Source organism: Barbatula barbatula (genome assembly GCF_947034865.1).
Source record: "Barbatula barbatula genome assembly, chromosome: 2".
NCBI lineage: Eukaryota > Metazoa > Chordata > Actinopteri > Cypriniformes > Nemacheilidae > Barbatula > Barbatula barbatula.
The window spans coordinates 11,956,323-11,973,330 of record NC_136767.1 but is presented as its reverse complement, the minus strand read 5'-3'; the positions used below and the strand labels follow the sequence as shown (position 1 = coordinate 11,973,330).

Here is a 17,008-nt window from a genome sequence, read left to right as displayed (position 1 = left end):
TGAGATGTCATTGTCATGCTGTTTCTTCGTAACAGAGCAATTTGTAAAAGTCGCAGAATATAATATGATGGCTGACGAAGATGAATTGGAATGTGAAAGACCACTGAATGGTACAGGTAAGGAGCTAGTAAGGTTTGAGTGTTACAGTATATATTTGTGTTACATATTGTAGAATTACAGTATAATGTCTCTTTTTTTGGTTTTCAGTAGAGCATGCTGATGAATCTGAGTACAGCACACCTGAGAGGTGCAGTTACACAGTAAATCGTGAGGAGACACATGAAGATCTGAAAGAAAATGGAGAAGTACATGCAACACCGGACAACATAATGAGCAATATTTAGTCAACCATCTACAGTATGTTAAAGGAATAGTTGACCTTCAAAAAGAAAATTCTGTCATTTTACAATCGTGTGATTTTCTTTCTTCTGCAAAACATTAAGAAAAATGGTAGCCAAAAAACATTGGTCCCCATTGACTTCTACTGTATGGACAAAACCAATGTCCAACCACTGATCTATATAAATGACTGGATGGCGCATAGAACACTAAACCAATGGCAGGTGGTGAAGCCACCGGAAGCGATCGCGCCGCCATCTTGATATGGCATCTCATTTAGTCTGCTGATCGGATATCTACGCTACTGTAATGAAAATAACTTCACTCTATCTAATAAGAGGGGAAAACCCCCAACTTTAAATAATTAACCTGTTACATGCTTAAGACATTTGCGTTGTAAGAATTTACTCTGAGACTTTAGATGTAAAAATGGGGTTTATATATTATCTGTTTTTTCATTAATGTGTGATAACTCCTTATTCATGGCATACCAGCATGGCGGTGCGGTAGCTTCAGTGTAATGATGTCATGAGCAATTCAGTCATTTATAGAGATCAGTGGGTCCAACGGTTTTCTGTGACTAACATTTTTCTAAATAACTTCTTTTCTGTTTTGCAGAAAAGGGAATGTCATACAAGTTTGAAATGACCAGAGGGTGTCGTAATAATGACAGATTTTTTTATTTTTAAGGGGAAACTATTATTAAGAAATTTACACCCAAGTGTCATAATTTTGCTGATGTAAGTTTTTTTTTGTGTAAAACTGAGAAATTGTCAATTCTGGCTTTCCTGGAGATTATAATGAATGGGCAAAAGAGAGTTTAAGCCTTAACCCCTACACCAAAATGCTGCCAATGTTTTTGTTTACACGTGGACGTTTATATTTAAGATATACTTGTTATTTCACAAAATAAGTGGTATAAATAAACACAAATTTTTACATAAATGTGATTTAACAAAGGTAAACTACAAATATTAACCATATGCACTGTACCACTGGGTGAGAGACAACTACATAAACACCACAAGGGTTAAAAAGATAAATAGAATCAAACGCATAAAATATTATATAAATTGTCTACACGACTTAAGATAATTCCTTTAATGTGAAAATGACTAAAGTTTTGTTTCCTCTTTGAACAGTCATCACCAGAAACACTTCTGCGTGTAAGAGCTATATACGACTACCAAGCAGGTTAGTTTTGTTCATAATTGCGGTAAGATTGTTTATTGTGAATCCCTAAAAAAAACATTTTTGTTTCTCACAGAGGATGAAACCGAACTTTCTTTTGAACCTGGTGACATCATCAGTGATGTGGAAACAATTGACAAAGCCTGGTGGAGGGGTTCCAGCAAAGATGGACGTCAGGGACTTTTCCCTGCCAACTACGTAGAGACCATCTGAAAGACTTTTTCTTTTAAGACGGTTCATCACCCCCCTTTTCTTCCTACTGATTCTCAGGGACTTACACTTCACAACCCAGTCTATGAGGACAGACAAAGCACTCTGAGACTAAAAACACAACAAAAATGTTTGGGAAGAAAATATTAAGAGAACTTGGCCAACAAACAAACGAAAAAAAGTCTTGGATAATGAAATGCGAAACAGAGGGTAATTCTTACATCATGAGATTAGATATGAGTTCAGTTCAATTTATGTTAGAAATGTATACGTTTATCATCATTTTATTTTTGCATTACATCATATATGATTACACATTTTAACTGAGGTGCTGGGAGTGTCTGCTGAAGAGCAGATTTCTTTTCAAGCGATTTTGTGGCCTTTAGGCAAAACTGCATCTAAAAAAATCAACAGCCCTTATCTATTATATGAGACGTATTAATAATGTTGCCCACACACTTTACTTTCACAGATGTCTACAAATAAGTCATTGACAGAGACCAGTACGGTAGTATTGCTTTTCCAATCTGCTATAAACAGAAAGCGATAAACAAACCTGTGAAATTGTAGTTCGTTGACAGAAAATATGGTTTTACTAAACCACAACTAGTGTGGTCATAATGCTACTCCTAAAATATTGCCCTAAAGGCACTTTAGGCCTTCTTGATGTCTGTGTAAAATGAAAACCCTTGGCATTTAAAATGAGTATACTTTAGGCTGAACCTGCCAGCCATTGCATATTTTTCCTTCCAGAATGTCTCCATAAACAATAAAAAAGGATGTCCACTGTTATGTAAATACTATAGACTACACCTGGCTTTTCTATGTCATTTATTTATCTCCGACTATGAAAATATAAATATTTCCTCTGAGTGAGGGTCGGTCTTAATAAGTTTCGTGGATTTCAGCGATCGGTTAGTATGAACACTATATACAAATATTATAACTATCACAACACATTTAGCTTGTGTATATCATAGTTTTTCTCTTTCCACAGCAACAGTTATGCTTCATATTCTTAGTTTCTTAAACAGGCAATTCAATGTTTTTAATGTCATTATCATCAAGGAACCGTATTCAGTACATGTATGTTAATGCATGAGATCACATTAAAGGGATTCACTTTACTGGGTCAAAATAAAGTTTATGTTGCCCATCATTTACATTTAGTTGCGTATGTGCATTGCTGTTTATCTTTATTCTCAAAATCATTTGCAATAGCACAGCAAGAATAAAAAATACACAAACACAAAAACTCTTTTTTTAACTTTTAATTTAAATGTAATTATATAGCATGTTATTGTACATGAAAAGACAATGTGCATGCAGACGGCCTGCTGAAACGGAGCTTCCAGGTTAACATTCAATGTTTATTACCAGGATAATCTATAGCTTAACTTCATCTGATAATGTTGATATTATTTGATTATTAACAAATAACAAAAATGAATATGGTAAAATACAACTTTAATAAAAGCACAAAATAAAAATGACAAACTTTACAAAAAGTATTTGATTAATTTACAGGTTATTAAATAAAGGTTAGTGGCCCTTTAATTTTTAAGCACTGCTTATTAGTTCTAGAACAAAACCTTTACAGCTTTTAGAGTTTAGCTGGGTCCACATTTCTATACTTTTAGACATTTATAGTACACTATACATGTAATCGTGTAAATAAAATAGCCTCCATCTAATATTTTTGTCTGAAATAAAAAAATCAACATATAACAATACAGGCTTGGACATGATATAATATATGTTTTTTTTCTGTATTAAACCACTAAGTATCAGAAACCTTATTGTTATGGCAAGAACGACTTCTCCCCTGAGGTTATAATGAATTCACAACAGTTATTTGACTTTCATGGTTTATAATATTTAAACGTTCATCTTAGACTAATAAAATCACATCAACCGATACACTTTATCAGTTTGGAAGATACTAGTGTCATGATTTCACACTGAAAAGCGGGCTTGAGAAAACTTGACCAACCAGGAAGCCACAATTTCTTGCCACAAAAAATAATGCAGCCTTAAAATAATACATGTACCGCTTATTGAATGTTAGGCTGTTGCAGATTTGCATAGTAGTGCCTTTGTAACCATTCTCAGTTAGCCTACTGGATAAAAACAAAGCACCATCATAACACAACTCAAAAAATGCAAACTACCTCCAAAACTCCCTGCGTTGAGTCCTGGGGCCTCATTTAAAAAAACGTGCATGCGCACAGATTTGATCGTAAAGCGTGAGCTATATTATGACGTAGAAAAGTGCGTAGCGCCACGTCTGGGTGCAGAAGGTTTTTAGACATGTAAATCATTATTGCCGCTTGTATGGGATTTGGACGTTGACATTATTTAGACGTCATTACAAGGCGAAAATGCGCACAATTTTACGATCATTTGCGATTTATAGATTTAACATCTACTTTACATCAGAGATGCGTACACGCGTTTTCCTTGCGTATGTTCGTCCTATGAATCACAAATAACGCTCTTTTAGAAATGATCGTAAAATCTAATGTAGGACTGTTTCTACGCGACATTTTATAAATGGGGCCCCTGGTTTATATTGTTTTTATATAAAATGAGACTCATGAGAATGCCTACACAATTGGCTTCACATTTGCAGAGTGAAATCACTTATGTACAGTAATCCTGAGGTCATCGCAGTCACAGGTAATAAACACAGTCACATTATATCCCATGTTTCAAACCAGAATGCAGAAAATTGAGACATTTGCACCTTTGCATACATTATTTGAAGCCATGCAAAGAGCGAAGAGTAACAGACCGTTATACGTTGTGAATGTTTTTATACACAAGATTGACATCTGACAGGTAGGGGATGTGCGATTTATGAATGATGACTGTGTCAATTCAGTTTTTCCCTGCATAATGATGTGCATAAGTGTCTCTCAATAACAAACTGGAAGTTATATCAGTGTTGAATTTAACACTTGTTAGGTTTATTCAAATACTAATACGATGCTTCCATTTAAAACTGATAATGAAATAGTTGTAGGCAATTAATGTAAGCGATGATAAATATTCTGAACCTCAGTGGACTATTCTCTTTTTCTGAGCCACACAGACTGCAAGCCCATGCACAAAACACCAGGAGATCCACTGCACCAGACTTTTGCTCACTGTAATGAACATTTCACATACATACTGTACAGTGTAGTAGTGTATTATATAAATAAATCAGATTCCCATTTTGTTAACGGTATTAAAATGCAGCAAAAAAGCGAAGTATGAAGTTATTTAGCACAATGCTCTCCCCACTCCTATGTAAGGGGTTGTCAAGCATACATAACCTCAGGACTTCCAGTAATTTCCAGGGTGAAAACAATAAGATTCCTTTAACTTAAATCAGAGCGTACAAGCTACACCTGACTCTGTAGCCAGTTCCTCGGGTCGAGTTTGGCTCTCAGATTCCTCAGGCTCCGCCGTGCACCGGACCGCCTGGAGAAGCCCACGTCAGACTCTTGGCTGTTGCTTCCTTCACTGGAGCTGTTGCTAGAAGTGGAACTTGAGCAGGACAGAGCAGTCTGGGAGGGTCGAGGGGATACCACACCAGCGGCGGACGACTGACAGGTGCACTGGAAGCCCCCGTAGCCTCGACCGCGCAGAGTGGAAAGCTTGGCGTCCAGGGAAAGGGTACGAGGACGGAAGCGACCGGAGGAGGAAGGAGTATCAGAGGACCATGCCGGGCGGAAACAGGGGCTGATGCTGGCAGAACTGTCGCCATCTGAGGTTAAACTGGCGTTGGAGGAGAGAAGGCCGGGGGAACGGTGGCAGCGTGGACTGCGGGGTTGGCGGCTGTGCAGACGGGGGCTGGGCGAGTGGGGAGGCAGGTGAGTGGTAGGGCGGAGCTGATAGTTGTGGGGGCTTCTTGGGGCCTCTTCTTCAAACAAGGATACCCAGTGAGGTGGAGATCCAAGCTGGGACCTCAGTTCGAAGTCATCGATACGACGTGTGAGGATGTCAGTGACTGTTCCGATGTCGTCAGAGGTGTCAATAACTAAACGAAGAGAAAAATGTTTACAATTGAAAAAAAATGTTCACTGACTTTCCTGCAAAATCATAGCTGAACACATCTTAAAAATCCTTATTTTGAACAGTGTTGAACACTGATTTTTAAGTACTTTCTCAACTATTTTGTTTATTTTAAACCAAAAAAGTTGGATTGCAGCTTATGTGTTAAGAACATTACTATAAGACCAGAATTTGTTGCATTTTATGTAATATAGACATTTTTACTGTAGCTTTTATAAAATCAAACTTCCGAAAAATAAGACCACGCACACAAAGTATTGCTGTTACACCATTGTATAACTGAATATGTTTTTGGTTTGATTAAAATTCTAAGTTTAAGAAAAAAAAGCGATGCACTCTACACAAAGCGGGCCTTACAAGAAGAGTTTGAGAACCACTTAGGGGCACATTGAGAACTATTTAGGGTCAAATGACAAATAAAAACTTGGACGTCTGAGATCCAACAGCAGCAGCTTGTGCGAGCAGAGGGTGAGGTTATGTAACCTCTCATCAGAGTTACTTCACCTGTCACTGTAATAGGAAGAGAGCAAGGCTCGGATCTCAGCAGAGACAGCGTTATCCTGCAGCAAAAGCCCCTCACAGGACGCAGGGGCCGAGAGAGGGGCCACTGAGGGAGTTGTGGGGTGTGGCAAAATGAATGAGGGGGTAACAAATGCAGGGTTGAGTGGAGGGCACAGCCGATGGGCGTTTACGAAATAACCAAATAATGTGGAAAATATATGGGACAGATGTTTGGAATTAAGACATGAAAACCAGTACAGAATCAGATACAAGAGTGTAAGGAAGGGAAGGCAAGGAAAAAAAAGAACCGAAAAAACCCATCAGAACAGTAAGGAGACAGACATACAAACCACAGAGGAAACAGAAAAGAAAAGAGAAAAGAGAGTGTCAATATGTCAGAAACAGCAACTTTGTCATTAAGGAGGTAAAATGTGAAGTGTGTAACTTCTGATCCACTGTGTCACCAAACAGAATATTAAACTCCCCCAAACTCCCACAATCTGCCATTGGGTGAAATTATTTTTAGTGTTCATAAAGCTGCTGGTGTTGTGAAAATGTACCCAAAACATTTCCCCAGCACTTTCTTGCTGTCTCTATAAATGTGTAGATAAGTCGGCTGAATGCACTCACCCATCTCATGATACAGAGAGCCCTGTTTTGGTGTGACTATGGCAGGTTTCCGTGGTGACGGCTGCTCAATCTTCATCAGGTCATCACAACACTGCCTCCATTGACCTGCAGGGGGCAGGAGGGGATGGGTTACATTAGGGGCTAGTTGCACAATATACTTCTTATGCAGTTTTCCATAATAACAATTATCCAACAACAATACTTTAGTCGTCATGATAAGCTGTCTTTTGATTCGCTGGCAGCTCACTCGATATTTTATGTATATCTTGGATATCTTCACGAGCAATAAGGCATGAGAGGCTGTGGTGTATGGTGATAAGTCGTGGCTGAATGGCATTGTTAGGTAAGACATCCATAAAGTCACCAGTAATCTGCTTACTCATATCATAAAACTGTTGCCAGAATGCTTCCATCCAGTGCTGTGTGTCTTCTCTGCTGTCTGCCCCTAGTGTGTGCATGACCTCCTCTCCTCCATACTGGTTTGTGATGCAGATATTCTGTGTCTTGCTGTGAGGGTCCTTCTCTGCTCGGATTCTCGTCTCCTGAGGTAGCCGCACACAAAAAAGTTTCAATAAATGTGTTAATGATACGTAATGATAAGAGATGTACAGAATGCGAAGTTACATTATTGCAACAATGATCATCTTCTTGTTAATAGTCACTGTAAATAGTTGAGAGTCCTTCAAGATATTAGGTTTTCTATTTTGCTTTTTTTTCTATTACTAGAAATTTCTATTATCTATTTCTAAGTCTTCTGCAGTGGGGATTTTCAAACTGTAGGTCGAGATCTGGCTCCCAGAAAGTCACTTGGCCGAATGACACAAAAATTTTCTTTTTTATACATGTTTTTTTTCATTGTATACATGCAACGACAAAGGGAAATAAAACCAACCAGCCAAAAAAAAAGAAAACTCTCTCACACACACGAGAGGTGTTGTTCCAGCTTTGTAAAACTAGTATCTTGGTATAAGAATTTATTGTATTATTGCCTCCTATTGACAAATCGCTTTATTGTTTCCTTCATCTTTCCTGGATGTCGCTTTGCATAAAAGCGTCTGCTAGATGCCTAAATGTAAAAACTAAACTACTCTCTACTAAGAGAATCTTTTATATCCCCATATTTTTAGTGGGTGTCCAGCTAGACAATACCTTTTCCAGTCCTGGAAATAAAAAAGTTTGTGAACCGCTGTTCTCCAGTATGTAGTTTTCGTTTAAAGTATATGAGATGATCCAGCAATATATCAACTGTAATACAATCTCTGCAACATGCAGTATGTAACAGTCGTTGACCAACAGGTGGCAGCAGAGCACAACTAAATGAGTTCAGTGAACATCTGTCACCTGAGATTTGAGGTATGTGCAGAGTCACAATGCTGTTCTTAGATGTTAAAACAAACTCTTTGTGCTCATGATGACATGCAGCTTTCTAAAGGGCACTGAAGGATCCAGAACCAGTACATGAAGAACAAAAAGTCTTTTCAGAACTACTGACATAATAAGGAATATTAATGCATGCGTTGTTGTCAGTTTTTTTGTCAAGAGAATTCATGATTTGAAACATTGTTTTATTATGTAAAACATATTAAAGGGATAGTCCACTCATGAAAGTCAATGGAGTTCCAGAAATCTCACTTGCTAACATTCTTCCAAATATCATTCTTTGCGTTCAACCAAACAAAGAAATGTAAACAGGGTTGTAACAACTTGAGGGTGAGCAAATGATGACAGAATGTACATTTTTGGGTGAACTATCCATTGAAGTCTTAAAAAGAGTGACTCTAATATCCTTGTGCATGAATGAAATACTAAACGTGACTTACTTTATTAATACACATAGTTAATACAGGCTCCACATTAGCTTCCATGTCTTCTTTTTGATGATAACAGAAGAGATTTGTCCCTTTTAGAACACCGTAGACATTTGTCCAGCCTTGTGGCTCGCCTCCCAGCTTAAAAGAGAAGCAAAGTGAATCTTAGTGAAAAAAGAAAACTGGGGAAATATGTCATGGGTTTGTTTGCGTCCGTGTAGATTTTACTGACAAATTTGCCTCTAGCAAGTAAGGAAATCTGATATTGTTTTACTATACATGGAAGTGTGCGTTTTATTCACCTTGACTCTTAGACAGCCACTCATCATCTGTTGTGTCATACAATGAGGTTGAGCAGCCAGACGACAACATACACTGCCATAAAGAGGTAACCAGTATGAACACTCCTCTGAAGAAAGAGAGAAAAAAGTGAGAACGAGAGTCTTCAAAGAGAAGTTTGAACAGAAAAAAGCTAAAGGAAGTTGTCTGATCTTACAAAGCTAGAAACCATGTTGTCAGGTTTTGCACCCAACGTTTTTAGTACAGCAGACTGAATTATCATCTGCGAGACAGACTAGTCCACACTGAGACCGTAAGACTGTCTGCAGACATACAGAAAGCTGTAAGTGCCTCTTATTGGCCTTTAAGATACCACTGCTGGTCATTCAGGGAAGTTTATGAGCATGACCTTAAACACAATAAATCATTGACCGTACACACACGCACACTAACACCTTTATAGGCCTGTCTGAAATTGATTCCCTCCACAGTGACGAAAACTAGCACGTCATTAAACTGATGTGCTATAAATGAAATCTCAAAGGCACTTGACACGGTTACAAGTGATACTATCAATCTATTAACCAGACAACCATTTTATGTCATATCATAGATCAAATTATAATCTATACAGTGCTTTGGCAGTCATTTCATTCAAGTTATTAATCAGAGTGCTTTAGTTGGATGTGGAGATGAGAAGAGATCAGAGGGCTGGCAGCTCACCGTTCCCTGTGATGGTGAGGTCATGTGTGCGGAAGCTGTCTTGGACATGAGAGAGATTAAGGGTGGTCTGAGCCAAAAGATGATATTTAGGACCCCTGCAAATACAAACACAAACAAGATTATTTTTAAAAGAAAGGTGGAGACCTAGGTTTGTTTTCCTATAGCAGTGTGAAACTAAACTTTCAACATATTTTTGCAGTTGCTTGAGTGAACACAAAAAAGACATTTACATTCAGGCAAGGGAGATTTTAAAGAAAAGTGTAAATGTGTTATTTTTGTTCAATTTCATGAATCTTAATTTGGTTTCTTTTTTAATTCAGCCCCATAACTGGTAGGTTTTTTGTGACAACTTGCCCCATATGGACATAAACAACGTTGGTCCAGAAAAACTTCCTGTTTCAGTTTTTCAACATTACCCAAACATTTAAACAAAAAAAAGAATCTGCAGAACATGTTAAACTAATATTTTTAAGAATTTTATATATATATTTTAAATTATATAACTATTTTAAATAAATATAAACTGAAACCAGAAGTGCTTATTGACCAGTGTTTACATCTTGTGAAGTGGTCTATAGTGTTACATGCAGTGCTAAAGGGTCACACAAGGTCATAGTGCAATTAATAAACCATATACTGTAAAAACATTTAAAGGGATAGTTCACCCAAAAATAAAAATTCTTTCATCATTTAATCACTTTTGAGTTGTTCTTAATCTAATAAATTGTTCTGATAAACACAGAGAAAGATATTTGTAAGAGTTCTTATAACCAAACGGTTCTTGGACCCCATAGTAGGACAAATTACTTTATATATTTTTTGTTCTGTTGAACACAAAAAAATATATTTTGAAGAATGAAGGACAGCAAACAGTTCTGGAGCACTTTCGACTACCATTGTCATTTTCCTACTATGACAGTCAATGGGGTCCAAGAAGTTTTTTTTTTACAAGCATTCATCCAAATTCATCTTTCTCTGTATTCAACCAAACAAAGAAATGTATACAGGTTTAGAACAACTAGAGAGTAATTCATGACAAAAGTTTCATTTTTGAGTAAACTATACCTATGCACTTCGAATGTAGTGTACAAGAACCTGCATAGTCAGCTGTGCACATGTATTGTATGTTTCTCCACACTTACGGTACAGAGGGAACAGGCAGCAGGATTGTCGCCCCTCCTCCATTGCTGGTGAGACTGCAGGCTCCGGGCTCTATGGCTGCCCTTAATTTCTTCCCCGATGACCTACCCAGAGACGAGCTCAGTTTGCTAGCCAGCTTTCGTGGTGTGCTGCCTGCCGAGTAGTCCTCCTCAGAACAACAGCTGTACAACTCCACCCGCAGCTCGAAGCCTGGGCCTGCCTCATTACTGCACACCAGAAACACAGACTAATGATAACACACTGACACAAAACATCTGCTTAAACAGCACTGATGTACATTTACATGATGCATATAAATACTTACAAGACAATCGTGTTGTCGAAGCAGATGTCTGTCAGGGTCCTGTCCACCATTACCATGTCTGTGTCAAAGATCTCACCTCCCAACTGTAGCAAACAGAAGACGGCACATCGATGAAGTTCTGAGGGAAAGAGAGAAAGACATTTACATGGTTTGTAACGTCAGTTTTAATGTTTTCAACAAATCACCTCTAGTCTTTTGTATTGCCTGTGATGCCCAGCTTTAACACCAGTATCCACCCCGTCTCTTTTTACATTTTTCTAAAGCAGTTATTTCCTTTCAAAAAGAGTTCATTCGGATATTATTTGGATATTCAGATTATTCAGGTCTCTCATTCCCTTCTTCTGTAGGTTTACACATATCTTTTTGTAGATGCCAGATAAAAAGTATCTTTGTTCCACTACAGGCACTGAAATGAAAAGAAATGCAAATAGAAACAATATTTTTCTTTAAAAATATGAGAGAAACACTTTTAGAAGTTCACAGAATGGAACAATAAATGATCATTTTAACTAAAAACATACCTATAAATAGTACATGAAAAAATTTGAAATGGTCTCTTAATTTTTTCAGCGGCTTTATAATATTTCATTATTTCTATGACTTTAAAACTTGCTGTAATGAGCGCAGATGTATCAGAGAAGATGATCATGGCCCGTATGTATAAAGTCACTCAGACTGTGTCAAAATTCTAAGAATGACGTAATTTTACTCTTATTCTTACATTTAAGAAAAAGAGTGATTCATAAAGGTTGATAAGTGTTAAGACTAGGTCTCAGCTCCTAAATTATTTAAGAGAGCTGTAGAGGTCTCCTTACCTAGTTAAGAGTAACAAGATGGCAGTACAGAGGCAGATACCATGGATTTAACAACAAAGAAATAATGTGGTGGAATGATAAGATGACAGGAAGTTAATGAAATAATATAATAATGTTTGTGTAAATAATGTTAAATCCATTTTTTAAGGATTTGCACCTTAGGTCTGTTCTTTATATAGCCTACAGCACAGAGTGTAATAGCAGCTTAATTATTTAAATTAACTTAAAACTCAATTAAAAGGGTATGAAACCAAGCCAAAATGGAAACATATAATATCTATGTAATAATTATGTAATAAAAATTTTTAACTTTTGCATATGCCGTGCATCCGGAAAGTATTCACAGCGCTCCACTTTTTCCACACTTTGCCATCTTAAAAACAAATGGATTGTCATGTTTTTGCAAAATGGATTCAATTCATTATTTTCCTAAAACATTTACAAACAATACCCCATAATGACAATGTGAAAGAAGTTTGTTTGAAATCTTTGCAAATGTATTAAAAATAAAAAACAACAAAAGCATCTGTACATAAGTATTCACAGCCTTTGCCATGACACTCAAAATTGAGCTCAGTTGCATACTGTTTCCACAGATCTTCCTTGAGATGTTTCTACAACTTGATTGAAGTCCACCTGTGGTAAATTCAGATGATTGGACATGATTTGGAAAGACACACACCTGTCTTTATAAGGTCCCACAGTTAACAGTGCCTGTCAGAGCACAAACCAAGCCATGAAGTCCAAGGAATTGTCTGTAGACCTCTGAAACAGGATTGTATCGAGGCACAGATCTGGGAAAGGGTACAGAAAAATGTCTGCAGCATTGAAGGTCCCAATGAGCACAGTCGTCGCCATCATCCGTAAACGGTAGAAGTTTGGAACAATCAGGACTCTTCCTAGAGCTGGCAGCCCCGGCCAAACTAAGCGATCGGAAGGGTCTTAGTCAGGAAGGTGACCAAGAACACGATGTTTACTTTAACAGAGCTCCAGCATGTCTCTGTGGAGAGAGGAGGACCTTCCAGAAGAACAACCATATCTGCAGCATTCCACCAATCAGGCCTGTATGGCAGATTGGCCAGACGGAAGCCACCTTTCAGACCATGAGAAACTAAATTCTGTGGTCTAATGAAACAAAGATTGAACTCTTTGTCTGGAGGAAACCAGGCACCACTCATCACCTGCCCAATACCATCCCTACAGTGAAGCATGGTGGTGGCAGCATCTTGCTGTGGGGATGTTTTTCATCTGCAGGAACTGGGAGACTAGTCAGGATCGAGGGAAAGATCAATGCAGCAATGTACAGAGACATCCTCGATGAAAACCTGCTCCAGAGCGCTCTGGACCTCAGACTGGGGCGAAGAAGGTTCATCTTCCAACAGGACAATGACCCTAAGCACACAGCCAAGAAAACAAAGGAGTGGCTACAGGACAACTTTGAGAATGTCCTTGAGTGGCCCAGCTAGACCCCAGACTTGAACCCGATTGAACATCTCTGGAGAGATCTGAAAATAAACAATCATGCACCGACGCTCCCCATCCAACTGATGGAGCTTGAGAGATCTTGTAAAGACGACTGGAAGAAACTGGCCAAAAATAGGACAAGCTTGACAAGTAGTGACAAGCTTGTAGCATCATACTCAACAATACTTGAGGTTGTAATTGGTGTCAAGGGTGCTTCAACAACATGTGCTTTTTCGGTTTTTATTTTTCAATAAATTTGCAAAGATTTCAAACAAACTTCTTTCACATTGTCATTATTGGGTATTGTTTGTAGAATTTCGAGGAAAATAATTAATTGAATCCATTTTGGAAAGGCTTTAACATGACAAAATGTGGAAAAAGTGAGGTGCTGTGAATAATTTCCGGATGCACTGTATTTGTGCCCATCTCGGTTTAAAAAAATGAATGTTCTTTTTTAATATCTTCATATGGGTTGAAGTCAACCGATGTTGAATTTCCCATAAAATAAATGGTCAGTCAGCCACGCTGATATGACTTCGCACTTACAGGGTCCCTATTGGCTGATTCAGAGGTGAAGGGCGGCCATTTTTTGTTTAAATCATTGTAGTGCTTAATTTACAACACTTAAGAACTTTAGAATCCGTCTTAATGTCGCCATGAAACGGGAGTTGCGATTGACTTCTTTTCCGTATCGTGATGTATAGCCAAAGCCCTTTTAAAAGGGAAACCTGCAACCATTAGTCAAAAAAGCGTAACAGCTAATGCTAACGCCCTGGTTCAGCGGAACGCAAGAAAGGAGACCCGACACAAATTTTTCGAATGGATGTCAATGGGTTTTGTTAGCTGTTACGGGGTTCTTCAATAGAGGGAACACCATGTGAGCACACCAGAGCGTGCCTCCTTGAGGGGCAAAACATTCAGCAAAATGACATTTTACAATATCAGGAAACGCAACTCCGTGCAACATTTAAGTGTCCAAAAACACCTGATTCTTTTAATTCATAGGGAAGTCGTAAGGATCACCGGAGTATCCAGCAGCTTGTAATTTCGGCAAATAATTGTGTGTTTTAGTTTCTTCTATTCTCCTCAGTCATTTTGATGCTTGTTTTACCACCTCAAGGGAGGCGTGTCCCGGCGTGTTCACATGGGTAAGTGACGTCAATGCATACCCTCTATTAGAAGCATTACAGACCCTCCATCTCTATAACAATAGTATCTCTGGTATATCCAAGTAAAACAGCTTCTGAAATAAGAAAAAATGTAGGGCGGGGCTTTATTTTGCCTTTCCATTTTTGATTGGTTTGTTGAAAGTCAGGCCTGCAGGGGAGGGCTAAAAATGCCTGTCCATTGGACAGTCAGTATAGTTCTACCTCTTTTTTGTTGCTAATGTGGTGAAGACGTTGTTAAGAGGTGGAGAGGAGCTTAATGTTTTTGATTAAAGGTTACAAGTGCAAATTAATTTGACATTTTAATGGTGTGCACAGATAAATCATTTATAATAATCACTGCAACACTGTGTAAAACACTGTTTGATTTCATAGTGAATATACACTTTACTAAAAGTCGCTTTTTATACAAAAACATATACACATGAACGCTCTTCCACATTACACATCCATGCGGATTCCTGTTTCACATTCATCAAAATAATGTCTCCTCTTTCAGATGCTATAAGCCCCTAGCGTTAAATAACATTAGTCACAGATGTCTGGAAAAAGGTTTTCAACGCCATTATTTAATAATCTATTTACCAAGAGGGCCTGAATGGTTGATAAATGTGTTTTGCCATCTCGGCTTAAGCACGTATTGTATGCACAATGTGTTTGTACAGTATTTAGTTTTCTGTTTGCGTGTGCCTGTGTGTTCTTAAGCAAAATAGAAAACAAGTGCTTCCATACGGTTAAGATTCAATACATACAAAACACAACATGTCATTACCTCCTTTATTCTTAAAATACTCAGTGTCTTTCCACATTAGAGGTATCCGAAGATCTGCAGAAAGAGGTCAGAGAATCAGACAAGGTTATTAAACACACACACATTCGCACAGCCTCACACAGAGCTGCAGGCAACCGAAGCTGACTGTCATTCAAACACACCTCATGCACACAAGCACACATCTGCAATGTTATGCCATGCTAAATCCCCATTATCACCCGGACCCAACCACTACATTAACACCACATGCAACAAGACCACCTGGAAGAGACTCCTCAAGATCTGTGTAATTACACTTAACAGGATCACTTTGTTAAATTAACAGGAAAGAGCCGTTAGGGAACAATTACTGCAACGATGACAACGAAGGTGAGCAAAAAAGAAATAGAGGTGATGTGCATGCGTGGGATGTTGTGTGTCTGCAACATAAGAGAACAAAGTCCTCTATAACCCTTATCAATGGGCATCTTTATAATGCCGTCATAATTACAGCATACGAATTCAGGCGTCTCAATGTGGTTCTTCGACAAAATTGCCATGGGTACAGTCAAGATGTGGTGTTATGGGGTGTTAAGAGGGAGGGGTTTCCACTGAAACGTTCACACATTAAGACTGAAACACATGCATTGATATATAAAACAGCAGGGCTGTGCTCAGAGACTCGTATAAACAGACCCGTTGAGGTTTACACACACCACCCACACACATATGCGTATACAGTATACATAATACACAGAAACGGAATCTAAAACTGTTATGAATGCACATATTATCTTCCTGATTTACAGAATGGGATATATGCAGGTGTAACTTCAGGAAGAATCCTAGGCAGTTTCCGGTTGGGGAGACTTAAAGCAGAGAGAAGTGGGAAACTTAGAAAATAAGTTGCATTTAGTGATATTTAGTGCATGAAGTGCTGTTCTACCGTATCTGAAATGATTCTTTCATGAGTTTACATGTCTTTATATCATTTAAATACTGTAAAGGCCACTTCTATATACCACTACGGTGTGCCGCAATGTACAGCATCTGCTAAATATAACTATCTTCTCAGTTTCCCGTTTCTCTCTGCTTTAAGTCTCCCCCACTGGAAACTGCTGAAGGTTCTTCCTTTGAAACGTGGTGCATAAAGCCCATTACTTTTATTAAATAAATAAACCCATAACCTCTTACATGGAAACAGACAAAAATGACGCTAAAAAGCTGCATTGCTGTTGATGAACATACCTGAAATGGCTACTTTGCCTTTACATGGTGATCGGTCATCCATCGGGCCTGCATCTGAAGACCTGAACACATAAGTTTACAAACTTGATACAAACCGTGACATCATAACAACACTCATGATTTATCTGTGCTACAAATGAATGTAATTGTAAAAAATTTAACTTCTATTGGTCAGACACACCCCAAACTCACGCTATTGGGTGAACCAATATCGTGATGTCGGGCTGCTTAGGATGCTAAAGCAATCTGCTACAAAGTAATAGTGTTTTCACTGGCCTAAAAACATATTTGTTCTTGCTCTTTTGTATCCGGAGCCAACCATGTGATCACAAAGATTACATTGTTATATGTGCCAT

General features: G+C 38.2%; 2 protein-coding genes across 8 annotated transcripts in view; one reads left to right on the top strand and one right to left on the bottom strand.

The window, feature by feature from the left end:
- Nucleotides 1–2,967, top strand: part of LOC306906471 (uncharacterized protein) — a 33,125-nt gene extending 30,158 nt beyond the window's left edge. For 3 of the 5 annotated variants that reach the window (XM_079477883.1, XM_079477881.1, XM_079477885.1), the window contains exons 13-16: nt 36–116; nt 208–305; nt 1,482–1,533; nt 1,607–2,967. In XM_079477883.1, the coding sequence (XP_079334009.1) occupies nt 36–116; nt 208–305; nt 1,482–1,533; nt 1,607–1,743 (368 nt within the window). In that variant the 3' untranslated portion in view covers nt 1,744–2,967. The remainder of the gene's footprint in view (nt 1–35; nt 117–207; nt 306–1,481; nt 1,534–1,606) is intronic. The other 2 variants (XM_079477882.1, XM_079477884.1) reach the window with 1 other exon arrangement.
- Nucleotides 2,968–3,005: 38 nt separating this feature from the next.
- Nucleotides 3,006–17,008, bottom strand: part of rtkna (rhotekin a) — a gene marked incomplete at its 5' end in the record, with an annotated part of 54,859 nt that continues 40,856 nt past the window's right edge. For 2 of the 3 annotated variants that reach the window (XM_079477931.1, XM_079477932.1), the window contains 10 exons: nt 3,006–5,767; nt 6,934–7,038; nt 7,313–7,475; nt 8,754–8,882; nt 9,044–9,150; nt 9,744–9,838; nt 10,886–11,110; nt 11,209–11,326; nt 15,426–15,479; nt 16,653–16,714. In XM_079477931.1, coding sequence (XP_079334057.1) covers nt 5,130–5,767; nt 6,934–7,038; nt 7,313–7,475; nt 8,754–8,882; nt 9,044–9,150; nt 9,744–9,838; nt 10,886–11,110; nt 11,209–11,326; nt 15,426–15,479; nt 16,653–16,714 — 1,696 coding nt within the window. In that variant the 3' untranslated portion in view covers nt 3,006–5,129. Of the gene's footprint in view, nt 5,768–6,306; nt 6,410–6,933; nt 7,039–7,312; nt 7,476–8,753; nt 8,883–9,043; nt 9,151–9,743; nt 9,839–10,885; nt 11,111–11,208; nt 11,327–15,425; nt 15,480–16,652; nt 16,715–17,008 lie in introns of all 3 variants that reach the window. The other variant, XM_079477933.1, reaches the window with a different exon arrangement.